The sequence below is a fragment of the Poecilia formosa genome, unplaced genomic scaffold (genome assembly GCF_000485575.1).
Source record: "Poecilia formosa unplaced genomic scaffold, Poecilia_formosa-5.1.2 Scaffold510, whole genome shotgun sequence".
NCBI classification, from domain to species: domain Eukaryota; kingdom Metazoa; phylum Chordata; class Actinopteri; order Cyprinodontiformes; family Poeciliidae; genus Poecilia; species Poecilia formosa.
This window is the reverse complement of record NW_006800449.1, coordinates 187,677-199,841: the sequence shown is the minus strand read 5'-3', so window position 1 is coordinate 199,841 and position 12,165 is coordinate 187,677. Positions and strand designations below refer to the sequence as shown.

Below are 12,165 nucleotides of genomic sequence, written 5' to 3'. Positions count from 1 at the left end.
TCAAACATGAATTTGCAGAGCTTTGCAATTGAAGGATTCTCCACTTGTTTGGGTAAAATCTGGAGACACCGATGCGAACATTTAGAGCCAATATCAGATGTTAATATTTTCAGTAAGCTTGATAACCCTCTGGAAAATTTGTACTGTTAATAAAACCAGACATACTTCTGGAAGAGGGTACAGAATTTATATTTTTTCCTACAGTAGCTGCTGTTTTTTGTACTTTGTGTGTAAAGAGTAAACTGGGTGTAAAGCACAACTCCTGCAGTTTAAGAATAAATAAAAAATCTACAAGTACATCTCAAAAACATTAAATATAATGAAAAGATTCAAAATGTTGTTCATTTCCAAAAGTGAAACTTCTAAATTACATAGATCCATTTGTAGGTTGTGTCTGTGAGTGTAGCGAATCTTTACATTCTGACTCCTCTCCTCATGAAACTCCCTCAAATTCTTGAATGGATTTGGCTTGATCCCACCGTTTTTCCTTCCACTCAACTTTCCATGAATATCCACTGACTTTTTAAAAAATATTGTAATTTTCTCAAGCACTCAACTGAATCTTCATTATCAATCAATCAAGTTTATTTGTAAAACACATTTCAGCAACAAAGCAGTTCAAAGTGCTTTAAATTATGAAAACATAAAAATATCAAACACATTGTTAAAATTATCAATATACACCAAATATGTTGATCAATGTTCCATTTATTATGGTTCAAAAGCAACCCTGAACAGGTGGGCTTTTGATTTAAAAGGACTCAGTGTTTCGCCTGTTTACCTGTAATCCATGATCATCAAGGTTAAAAGGATTTTCTAATTTAATTTAGCTGCATTTTTGTATGAATTCTGATTAACCAGGAATGCTGTCATGTTTTCTTCAGGAAACTGTACGTGGGGAATGAACTGCAGGTTCATCCACCCAGGAGTCAACGACAAGGGCAACTACTCTCTCATCACCAAGCCAGACCCTTTTTCTCCGAACGGTGCGCCCCCTGGTGGACCGCTGCCTCTTCTGCCCAACAACCCCTGGGTGAGTAACTCGACATCAGGGCTGTCCATAGTGCCAACAAAATAGAAAACGACAGATGATAAAAAAAAAACAACTTTGTTAACAAAATGAACCCTGGAGTTGAAGGTACTATTAGTTTAGTGTACTGCAGCAGAGGGGAAAACAAAGCAGAAAAACAAAGACTAACTCCTTCCTTTTTTCTTGCTCGGTTTCAACTGTTCTACTCTACATGCAGGCTTGTTGCCATAGCAACTGACTGACAACAGCGGTATCGGTGTATCAGGATTGAACACAGAAAAACACTTAAACATTTCCCACACTAGGAACAGAACATTCAGTCAGTTACAGTTTTATGTGTTCAGGTTTGATGATTATTAATTATTGACCGGGTGGCAGAGTTCATGTGTGGGTTGCCTTTTCCCCCCGTTTTTTTTTATTTATTTTTTTTAGCTGAACTGAAACGCACCAAATTCTGCTGCACCTCCACATGCTCCGATTGTCAAAGTCAAGCTAGCATAACCAACCCACTTCCCTGTCTCTCGCTCTTTTGTTTTAATTAAAACTTTTTCCAATCTTTATATGTAATTGTCGCAGTGTTGATAATTACTAGCAAAGCACTGCGCCCCTTTTTCTTTTATACATCAGACACACATTTAAGATTTAGTATGTTATGTTGACTTCTTGACAGCTAACACCAAGGCTAGTCACTGTCAGGAGCAGCTTTTTGCATGTGTGATGTTAAAGCACACATTAAACACATTTGTTTTTGTGTACAGACACAAAAACAAATGTGTATATACATATTTTTTGAGCTGCATAAAACTAAAAAAAAAAAATGTTTTCTTGCAGTTTCAGTTGAATAGCAGTATCTAAAATTGGCCGTTTGGACACCTCTAGTCCACATGAATATGAGCAGGAAGGTTGTGGTTGCTTATCAATTAAGGGATTGATCGCTGGGATTCCCTATCCGGAAAGGTTGACGGTAGTTTTCCGTGTTGCAGGCTGCTCCTGTGGTGGAGGAAGTCCCTCCTCCGCCGCCCCCGGTGGAGCCTCCCGTGGAGAGCGCCTGGGAGAGAGGTCTCAGGCACGCCAAAGAGGTAAACGCTGCCACTGTGTTTCATGCAAATCAGCCCCAGTTTGTGCCACAAGTTTATGTAAACTTGAATCAATGGATTGTTTACTCAATAGATTGTGCAACACCAAATGGAAGGATGTGCAAATTCTTAGCTGTGCTCTCACCTTTTCCATTTTTCAATTTTGAATGTGTTTCCCTTTTCCATGAATCTCCAAATGATAAAAAAACAATATTTTGGTGTCTGACTTTGTTTTGTGGAGGTTTCTTTTAGCAAGTGGGAAAATGTTGTAATCTGGCTGTAGTAATTGTTTACTATGTTGCTTAGAAACACCCAGGCGTCCTTAAAAACATAACATTTATTTAAATAAATTCAACTTGAAACGTGGTCTCATAGGTCTCAAATGTTGGACTATTTAATCTACTATTTTCTTTTATATGTTAGGGCTGAAATGAAGAATTGATTAATTGTTAAAATTATACTCAACCAATTTATTGATGGATTAAGACTTAAAAAAAAAGGCAATTTTGTTGAAAAACAACATGTATCATGTAACACCACACTGAAAATATATACTTTTTTCAGTTAAGATGGAGAAAGCAAAATCTAAAGTGGCAGGTTTAACTTCACCTGGCTCAAATTGTGTAAAAAGGATAATATGCAATTATTCATTAATTAATCCAAAAAATAATACACATTAACTCTACTTTTTATTGCTGTGAAGTCGAACAGAAAACTTTTCACATACTGATGTTAGAAGGTTTTTTGGGATCCACAAATAAACAAGAAAACGCAAACGTTATGTTGTTGCATTTTAGGGAATATATATTTATTTTCTGACTTAAAATAAAAGATTTAATTGTTTGCATCTTTTAATGTATTTCTAATACAGTATAAAAAAGACTTAACTGAGAACTGCACAATGTGCCCATTTCTTTTATCCGATTAATCATCAGAATAATCACTAGCTAAAGTAATTGTTAGTTGCAGAGCTACGTTAATTAAACATTTTGTCTGATCTTAAGTTTAATCCAATATGACACTAAAAAGGCATTAAAAAGTCTTAAATCAGACTTACTGAAACCTGTAGATTTCCTGTTACACAAATAAAAACACAAATAATCTTTTTCTGTTAAGCAACAAAGACTTGTTGGATTGAAACTAATGAATCAGTTCCGTCTGCATGACCTCAGAGTTTTCACACCCATATTATCGCCATACCTGGACGAACAGGTGTCACCGTATCTCACACAGGTGTCTGTGTTTGCATTTCTGGCAGGTGCTGAAGAAGGCCACCATTAGAAAGGAGCAGGAGCCCGACTTCGAGGAGAAGCGCTTCAACGTGACGATCGGCGAGGACGAGAGAGAGTTCGACAAGGAGAACGAGTTCTTCAGAGAGCGCAGCTACCGGATCATCCGAGAGTACGGCCGGCTCACGCTCAGCGCTTCAAGCCCGGTTCAGCCTCCGGCAGCACATAACACAAACGTCTCGATGCGCGTTCTGTTGATCAGTGCACACGTCAGCAACTTTAAACTCCAAAAACCGACAGCAACAGTTTATTGAGAGAGGAACAAAAGATAAGAACAGTTCTGATTTTAAAGAGGAACGTCCGCTATCTAATCCAATGGGTCAGGTCATATATACAAAATGTTCGGTATTTATTAAATTCTAATGTTTTTTTTATTCACCAATTATTGTTTATACAACAAACATTACAGACTAACAAAAAGAAAAACAGGGCGTGTTAATCTACAAAATCACAGAATAAGAACAAATAACAGCAACAAAAATAAATACATCAACCAAACAAAACAAGCAAGGAGGTCAAAGAGGTCTTCATAAATAAAGGGTGTACTTTCTTTTTCCAATGACTGCTACAGACAATGGAGACTTTAATCAGCTCATTTGGACAGGAGTTTCTGAGTTTTAACTTTACTTATTCATCTGTTCTCGTATTTCCAATCCAAAAATATCCCGAAACAAAAATAGAAAGTAAAACACAATGTTCCCTTTAATGCAGAAATACTTAAATTAAATATACTCACATGATTCCTTTACTTCTTTCAGGGAAATGGACTTCAGAGAACCGGTATACGGGTAAGTTTAAATCATCCTCAGAAACATTAGTCTGTTGCTTTACTTCATTAAAACCCTCATTAACTTCCAGAAAGTCAGACATTTTTAAGAGTTTTTTTCCCAAAAGTCCTCAATAAGCAACGGTTAGGATTTAGGATGGATTACATCTACTGTACATGATATAAAAATGACCTTTTAACCCTTCGTGGATCAATAGGCAGCAACATTTGCTTCTCTAAGGTCATTACTGGTAGAAATGCACCGACGTGAACATCCGATATTAATATTGCAGGTTTGCAATAACCGATATTTATCAATATCTTATGCATTTTCCTACATTTCTACACTGAAAAACCAACCACGTTTTACTGCTCCAGGTAATAAAAATGCAACATGACCAACTTCTACCGCTTCCCGTCCAGAAAAGCAAACAGCAACAAGATGGAAATAATTTTTTCTTTTTTTAATTTTGACTCAGGTTTACTTATTGGACCGACGCTGATATGTGACAAATGACTAACATCAGACTATACCAACGGTGATACCAATATATCTCATATTTATGTATTAATATAAATCGGTATATTAAGGAGACAGGATTAGAAAAACTGTCTTCAGTCAGAGGCTTCTTCAAATTTGCTGTAACACAGACTGCTACAGCAGATCTTTCCTGCCAACAGACATCACCATCTACAACAACTGTTTGAAGAATTTGAATTAATGAGTTACAACAAAATTTTATTTTCCTTTGGGATCAATAAAGTATTTTTACGCTTAAATGATTAATCAATTATTTAAATAATCGCCAACTAATTTAGTAATAGATTAATCATTAACTGGAGTACACAGACTCTAAAAAAGGCTATTTTCTAAAAGAACAACACGGTCAGGGCAAGTGACATTTTTAGCTTTATCTGGTTCAAATTCTGTAAAAATTTAATCGCGTGTTGACATTAAAAGCATTTTTTAAGCTGTAGATCCATCCTTTGCTACAAATGATCAAACGCTAAACAAATGCTGTTGCACTTTTTTTTATTTAAAAAAAATTTATCTCTTTGTTTTTATTGCATTTTAAATGTACAAAATAAGTTTAAGCGGTTAAAATTAAAAATCTGTAGACTCTGTAGCTAATTTTTTTTTAATATCCAATTAATCGTCTGGATAATTGATTACTAAAATTGCAAAAGGTTTCAGCCGCAGATGTGCCCTGCATCTCTGCAGTGCTCGCAAACAACTACATTCTCCAGAGCAGCAAACTTTCAAAATGGCTGCCTTTACATAGTACCTGTGATCAACAGAAACCTTTCTATCAAAAGTCTGTTGATTTCTTTTTTTTTAGTAGAAATTCTTTCATGATACTTTAAGATATTAAGGAGGAATTATATATTTAAAAATTTTTATGGAGACATTTTGAAAGCATCATCCAGTTTCTGAATGTTGTTTCTGTCCGCAGTGAGCCATATGTTGACCCGTACTACGACTACGAAATGGAGGCCTTGTGGAGGGGGGGGCAGTATGAAAACTTCAGGGTTCAGTACACAGAAGCTCCTCTACCATACCACTTCGCCGTGAGTATCGCCACTCAACGTTTCTCTGCGTAAATCAAGGCTTATCCAGCCACGGCATCTGTTTGTTTATTCCATCGATGACAAAACAGGCGTGTCCAGTTTATTAATTGAGTCAATGAATACATGGTTGATGAATGCGGAAAATGTACAAGGAAGTCTCACGTTGTTATCCGACACTGCTTCCAGGTTTCGTTACAGGCAGGGTTTAGCTCCTCTTCCTATTCAGCAGGATGCAAACCTTCCAGCTGAAACCCTGATTCACAGATGAGCGTTTAATTACCTACAAAATCTATTTTTACAGTGGTTTTAGTCACCTGTTTGTTTTCATCTTCTTACAGTTGCTCTGCTAAAGGAATTAAGATCAATAAATGTTAAATGTAAATATATATTTATATATTTGATCCAGCTAAAAACAAACGAGGAGAGAGAATGACAGCATGCAAGCTAACATTAGCTTTTTAACTAATTTTAACTCAAAAACTAAGGTCATCTTACTGAATTAAGTTAATATTCCTCAACATACAGCAACTTAATAATATTAGCTTTTAAGCTAAAATTAGCTTTTCAGATAATTTAGACTCAAAAGTCAAAGTTTACTTACTGAATAATAAATTTTATTTGTAAGAAAATAAAATATATTGCCTGTTTAACATAAAAACAGACACAACATTAAATTTACTGAGTTAATCTACCAATACAATGGTAACATTTAAGCTAATATTAGCTTTTTAGCTAATTTTGACTCAAAAGGTAAAGTTACTGAATGGATTAAGTTAATGTTACCTAAAATATTCATGTTCCGTCCAAATGACCTTAACCAGAGTAAGTAAATGTAATGGTAGATTTTAAGCTAAGATTAGCTTTTTAGCTTATTATGATTAAAAAGCCAGAATAAACTTAATCTTTCCAGGATGCTAATGCTACTCCGCACGATGGTGTAAATCACTGGAACATATTTGTCTGTTTCTACCATTTCTGCAGGAGCGTGACCGTGAGCGTGACCTCCGGGAGCGGCACCGAGACCGGGAGCGGGAGAGAGATCACCGCGAGAGGGAGCGGCGGCAGCAGCGGGAGAGGGAAAGAGAGCGGGAACGCGAGAAGGAGAGGATTCGACGGAAAGAGGAGTGGGAGCGAGACCGATTGAAACGCAACGAGAAGGAGAAGCCGAGGATGCGTCCTCCTCGCGACGCCCGGGAGAAGAAAGAGGAGGACAAACTGAAGCCGCGCTCCCCACTCGGCCCGCCGCCAAAGTAAGGACTTTCCCCCTAATGAGATAAAAAAAAAATCAAAAAATGATACAATGTACCAATCTGTTACACAGCCAGACTTATTATTACCAGCTGTTAAATCATCATTGGCCTCAGTATAAAATATTCCTGCCTTGTGACTGTTATGTCATCTTAGTCATCTTCCTTTCATTTGGTGTTTTGCTGGGTTCCTAAAATGAGAAGCACAGATTAAATCTGATTTTCAGTCCCATAGTTTTACAGCTAAGTAATAATAATGTCACATTTTATTTGCAATTATAATGGACAGAAATAAATAAATGAGGTTTATTAAAAACCTCATTTATTCACCAACAGCACATGCAGTGACAGTAATACTGGTTAGACAGCGTTAACTGTCTAACCAGTTAATACTGTCTGCACGGTGTTTTACCCGTCTATTTATCCCAGATATTGGCCATGTGACAGGAAACTTGAAAGTATAACAAGGTAATTTTATGTTTTTGAGCAACACTATTTGCAAATCTTAAACACCAACTATAAAGTCTTAAAAAAGCCACACACAAAAAATGCCATGAAAGTTAATATACATGTTTTGCACTTTGTTTAAATCCTAATTAAGTAATCAGCCAGTGAATCTTAAAACAAGCTGTGATGTGGACCACATTTAAAAGAACAATATATTAAAAGAATAGTAAATATTTTTAAAAGATATAGAATAAATATATGATGAAATGAACAAAGAAGAAATGTGTATTTAAGAATGCATTTAAGGAATATATGTAATATATTTTATGCTTAACTCAAATTTTACAGTCACGTTTTTAGAGCACAGGAGTCAAACTCCAGTCCTGGAGGGTCACTGCCTGCAACTTTTAGATGCGTCTCTGCTGCACCACACCTGAATAGAATAATTAGGTTATTAGCAAGGTTCTGGAGAACCGATCTACACAAGTAGGAGGCAATTAAGCCATTCAGTCCAGTGTTTTGTACCTGTGGCACATCTAAAATCTGCAGGACCCTTGAGGACTGGAGTTTGACACCCCTGTTTTAGAGGTTTGCGTTGAATTTGATTGAACTGTGAGGCTTTAATTCTTGATGTTTACGTTGGTTCAGTTTTCTCCTAAAACAAGCCTGAACAGCGTGTTTGTACTTTGAGTGAAAAGCCGCCACTGAGGGAAACGCTGCCTGTTGTTATTCCAGTTATGTGTTGAGTTATCATCAGATTGATGAGAATTTCTCCAGGTCTGTCTGGATGATTAAAGCTTCTCTCTTTCATGTGTGGATTAGATGTGATGATTCATTTCCTGTTTATGTTCAGAGCAGATCACTGAAGTTTCACTGCAGGTTGTTGCTTTGTAGCATTGTTACCACTTTTTCATGTTCAGTCAGCGTGACTAACAAGTCGTTACTCCCAAGTGTGTGAAATAACTGAGGATGAAACTAACAGGAGGTGTAACCCACAGGCTAGACCAGGTGTGTCAAACATGTGGCACATGGGCCACTTATTGCCCACTGAATGACTTTGTGCGGCCCCGACTCCAACTTGAGAGCTGTAAATATTTTGCCACAACAGGCAGCTCATAAGGATTTTTGAAAGGTGACGCATAGCAGAAATGTGAGATCTTTTTTCAATAAGATGTGAATATATATTTTTTTTTCTTTTAATTTTGGCAGGTATTTTTTATTTGCAGTTTTGTTTTCCTATTCTCTAACATTCCTGGATAAACCTATCGTCACAAATGTTTTGGCCAGATGGCTTCTAAAGACAAATCCATTATTTCTACAGATTATGGTATTTTTTATTTTACAAGGAATAAAAACATGACATTTAAAATTGGAATATTTTATCAGACCATTAAGAAAAAACATATTTAATGCACAATGTGGGCTTAATAAGTAAATTTAATACCTGCTCAAAGGTTATTTTCAAACTTTACTTTTAGCCTAACAAACAGGCCTCAGGTGTAAACACATTATAATTGACTATTTGACTCTAACATGAATTACACATCAAATAACAACAAAAAGTCAAACTACTTTATTTCTTGAATTAAAATTTCAAATGTTTCCTTTGAAAAAACATTTTTGAGGCCCATTGAAAACATCTAACTTAACAATTTCAACCCATAGGTTGTTAAAAAGTCTTATAAAGTCGGACTGGTTGCTCCAAATGTGGCCCAAATCACCAACCCGTCTCTACCGTGTTTGTGCTAATATGCTGTTTGAGTTCCGTTAAAAGCTTTTCAAGGAAAAGTAACTCTCATTCAACAGGTTCCAGAAGTTGTTTACTTTTCTGACGATAGAATCGCTCTTCAGACTTAAAGTCAAAGGATTAAAGACTAAAGGACCAAAACAGTGCCTCATTGTGTTTGTGTGCGTAGATCTGATTCTGATATTGTGCAACATTCCCAAGTTTCCCGTCAGTGTAAAAAAGCCCAAAAACAATGATGACGACGGTCCTTCAACAGCTTTAGTCGCACGTGAGCCGACGCCCGCTTTGTGACGTAAAGACGGGTTTTTGAAATTGCTGCGATTGTTCTGTCTTAGTCGCATACAGAGAAATGCAAAACAAAAAAAAAAAGATTGTTTAAGTGTTTTCTCATACTGCCTGGGTCAGGTCAATGCTTGTGCAAAATTCAGCTTATAAACGCGACATCTTCTCGTTCCCACGGTTATTATTTTTAACTAAAATCAATGAAATAAAAACTGAAATTGAGAAAATATTTTTAACTGAAATGAATGAAAGCGGTAATTAATCGGGAAAAATTATAACTATCCGCAACTGTATTATACTTTTACAAAACTAAAACATATTGAAATTATAAATATGATCTTTCGTTTTCATGTTTATGAATCTATTGATCAGTTTTTCAGACGGATGTGAAATAGATTTTTTAAAACACAAACAATTTATGTCAGATGTCGCAAATTATGAAAATCCAGAAAAATGACAGCAGCACCAGTTGGGAGAAAACTCCAGTCAGTTGGTTCTTCAATAATAACTCAATGCATTTTATGAAAATTGTATCTTCTGTTTTTTATTGATTACCCAATCGATTTATGCATAATTACAAATACAGTACTTGCACTTTATTAAATTCTGCACCTAAAAATTAACCAAAGTTTGAAAAATCAAAACAAAACCTTACCAAGTAATTTTGGTCTAGTTTCTGGTGCAAATATCTTAATACAGTTGACATGAGATAAAACTAACTTACAAATAACTTCAGCAAGACATTTGTTTTAAGTCAATAATGCCTTAATATTGATGAAAAAGTTCTAATTATGCATTACTTCATTTAAGATGAGGCATTTTTCCCAAGTCAAATAATCTATCGATAGAATGAGAACTTTTTCATCAATATACTATGTCTTGCTAAAAAGTTACATATAAGTTTGTTTTGTCTTATTTTAAGTGTGTTAAGATTTTTACGGAAATACTTGGCAAAATGTTGTGTTTTTGCAGCGTTCACTAATAAAAACTAAAAAACTTTTTAATAACTAAAACAAAACCTAGCAGATACTCTAAAAACTAACCAAATTAGTCAAAAGTCAAAACAAAATTAAAGTGTAGTGCAACCCCGCTTTCTTCCACATATTTTTCTACGAGTCCCGTCAGGATCTTTTAATAGTCTTCAAACATTGCATTATATTACGCTGCGTGGTTTTATGCCTCCTGCCTCCTTCCTGTCTTCATTCCTTCTTGAAAAGGAAACAGAAATAGATAAGGATCTAAAAATATCTCCAGTGTTGTGTTTCTATTTTTAGCTGTGACACGCTGACTTCTTTGCTCTTGCATCATGTCTGTGAACTCAGTCACTCCAGGCTATGAATGTACACGATTGCGCCGGCTTGCATGCAAAGTGACCAGTTACTCATTATGGTGATGTAACTTTAGGTGTGTTCTGGTTGTACAGTTTACATAGTTGATTTATTCAGGAATCGCAACGTAAGCGAAACTTTTCTGAGCTTCTTTAGCACCAGACGGTGTTATTTAGCAGGAATATCCCCTCGGTTCATTTGCAGTTCATTTCCTCCTGCAAATATTTATTTTAGACACTTGAGGAGAAGAGCTCCTGGCTCTTGATGCTATATTTGGAAAATTAAATGCCGATAGCGTAAGCAGGAAAATTCTGGTCACTTTTGTCCCGTAACTGGTGGGTTGCAGGTCCAAACCCCCGCACCATCTGTCTCTGTCGTTTGTTGTCAGAGGGACAAGATTGGCAGTCCAAAGTGTTTCAGGTGGGCCAAAGCCTCAAGTCAAATGTTGGCCTGTGGCAATCAGAGGTGGGCAGAGTATCCAGAAACTACTCAAGTAAGAGTAGAACTACTTCAACATTTTTATTCAAGTAAAACGTAGCTGTCCAAAAATTACTCAGGAGTAAAATGTCTACTCAAGTACTGAGTAACTGAGTATCAATCATTTAATATTTAAAAATTACATCATCAAACAGACCAAAATATAAAGTGGGAAATTTGGTATTTTAATGACAAAACTGACAATAAGTCATATAAGTAACAAAAAATAACAAAATCAGATAAAATAAAGTTTTTCACATCAGTTTCTTTCAATAAAAAACTTCAACAGAAACTGCAGGTGTGTGTCTGAGTCTGGTGAATTTTAAAACATGTTTGTTTTTCATTCAGTGGGTAGAAAATACAGAAGTTTTACTCAAGTAAGAGTAAAAATACTTCATAATAACATTACTCAAGTAAAAAGTACAGTGCAGTAAAGACACTCCTAAAAGTATTTTTTATTTTATTTTTTTTTTTTCAGAAAAGTTACTCAGGTAAATGTAATTAGTTATTGTCCAACTCTGGTTGCAATAAGCAAAGCATCAATTAATTGTAAGATACATTTTAACTCAATCATTTCTACTTCCATGACTTTATATTTTTCCCTTTTCTCTCTTTCGACCAAAAACTTGACGATTAAAGTCTTCAGTCGGTGCTTCGGTCTCAACCAGTCTTAAAGGACGATTTAGTTTATTCAATTTTATTTGCTGCTTCTGTTGTTTTTATTTATTTTGGATATTTGAAATGTCTTCCAGTTTCATGTTGAATATTGTTTACAATTTAAAGTTTATCAATCTTTACATTATTATGCCATTACCATTAGATAGATAGATAAATCTTTATTGTCATTGTCACAAGAACAACGAAATTTAAAAAGTGCCGTCAGTCAGTGCATATGCTTAAGAAAAAA

General features: G+C 35.5%; 1 protein-coding gene across 7 annotated transcripts in view; it reads left to right on the top strand.

Moving 5' to 3' along the window:
- zc3h18 (zinc finger CCCH-type containing 18) overlaps positions 1 to 12,165 on the top strand; it is a 44,645-nt gene that overhangs the window by 6,408 nt on the left and 26,072 nt on the right. For all 7 annotated transcript variants that reach the window (XM_007579185.2, XM_016664777.1, XM_016664776.1 and 4 more), the window contains 6 exons: positions 885 to 1,033; positions 2,014 to 2,109; positions 3,365 to 3,507; positions 4,154 to 4,183; positions 5,616 to 5,730; positions 6,712 to 6,980. In XM_007579185.2, coding sequence (XP_007579247.1) covers positions 885 to 1,033; positions 2,014 to 2,109; positions 3,365 to 3,507; positions 4,154 to 4,183; positions 5,616 to 5,730; positions 6,712 to 6,980 — 802 coding nt within the window. The remainder of the gene's footprint in view (positions 1 to 884; positions 1,034 to 2,013; positions 2,110 to 3,364; positions 3,508 to 4,153; positions 4,184 to 5,615; positions 5,731 to 6,711; positions 6,981 to 12,165) is intronic.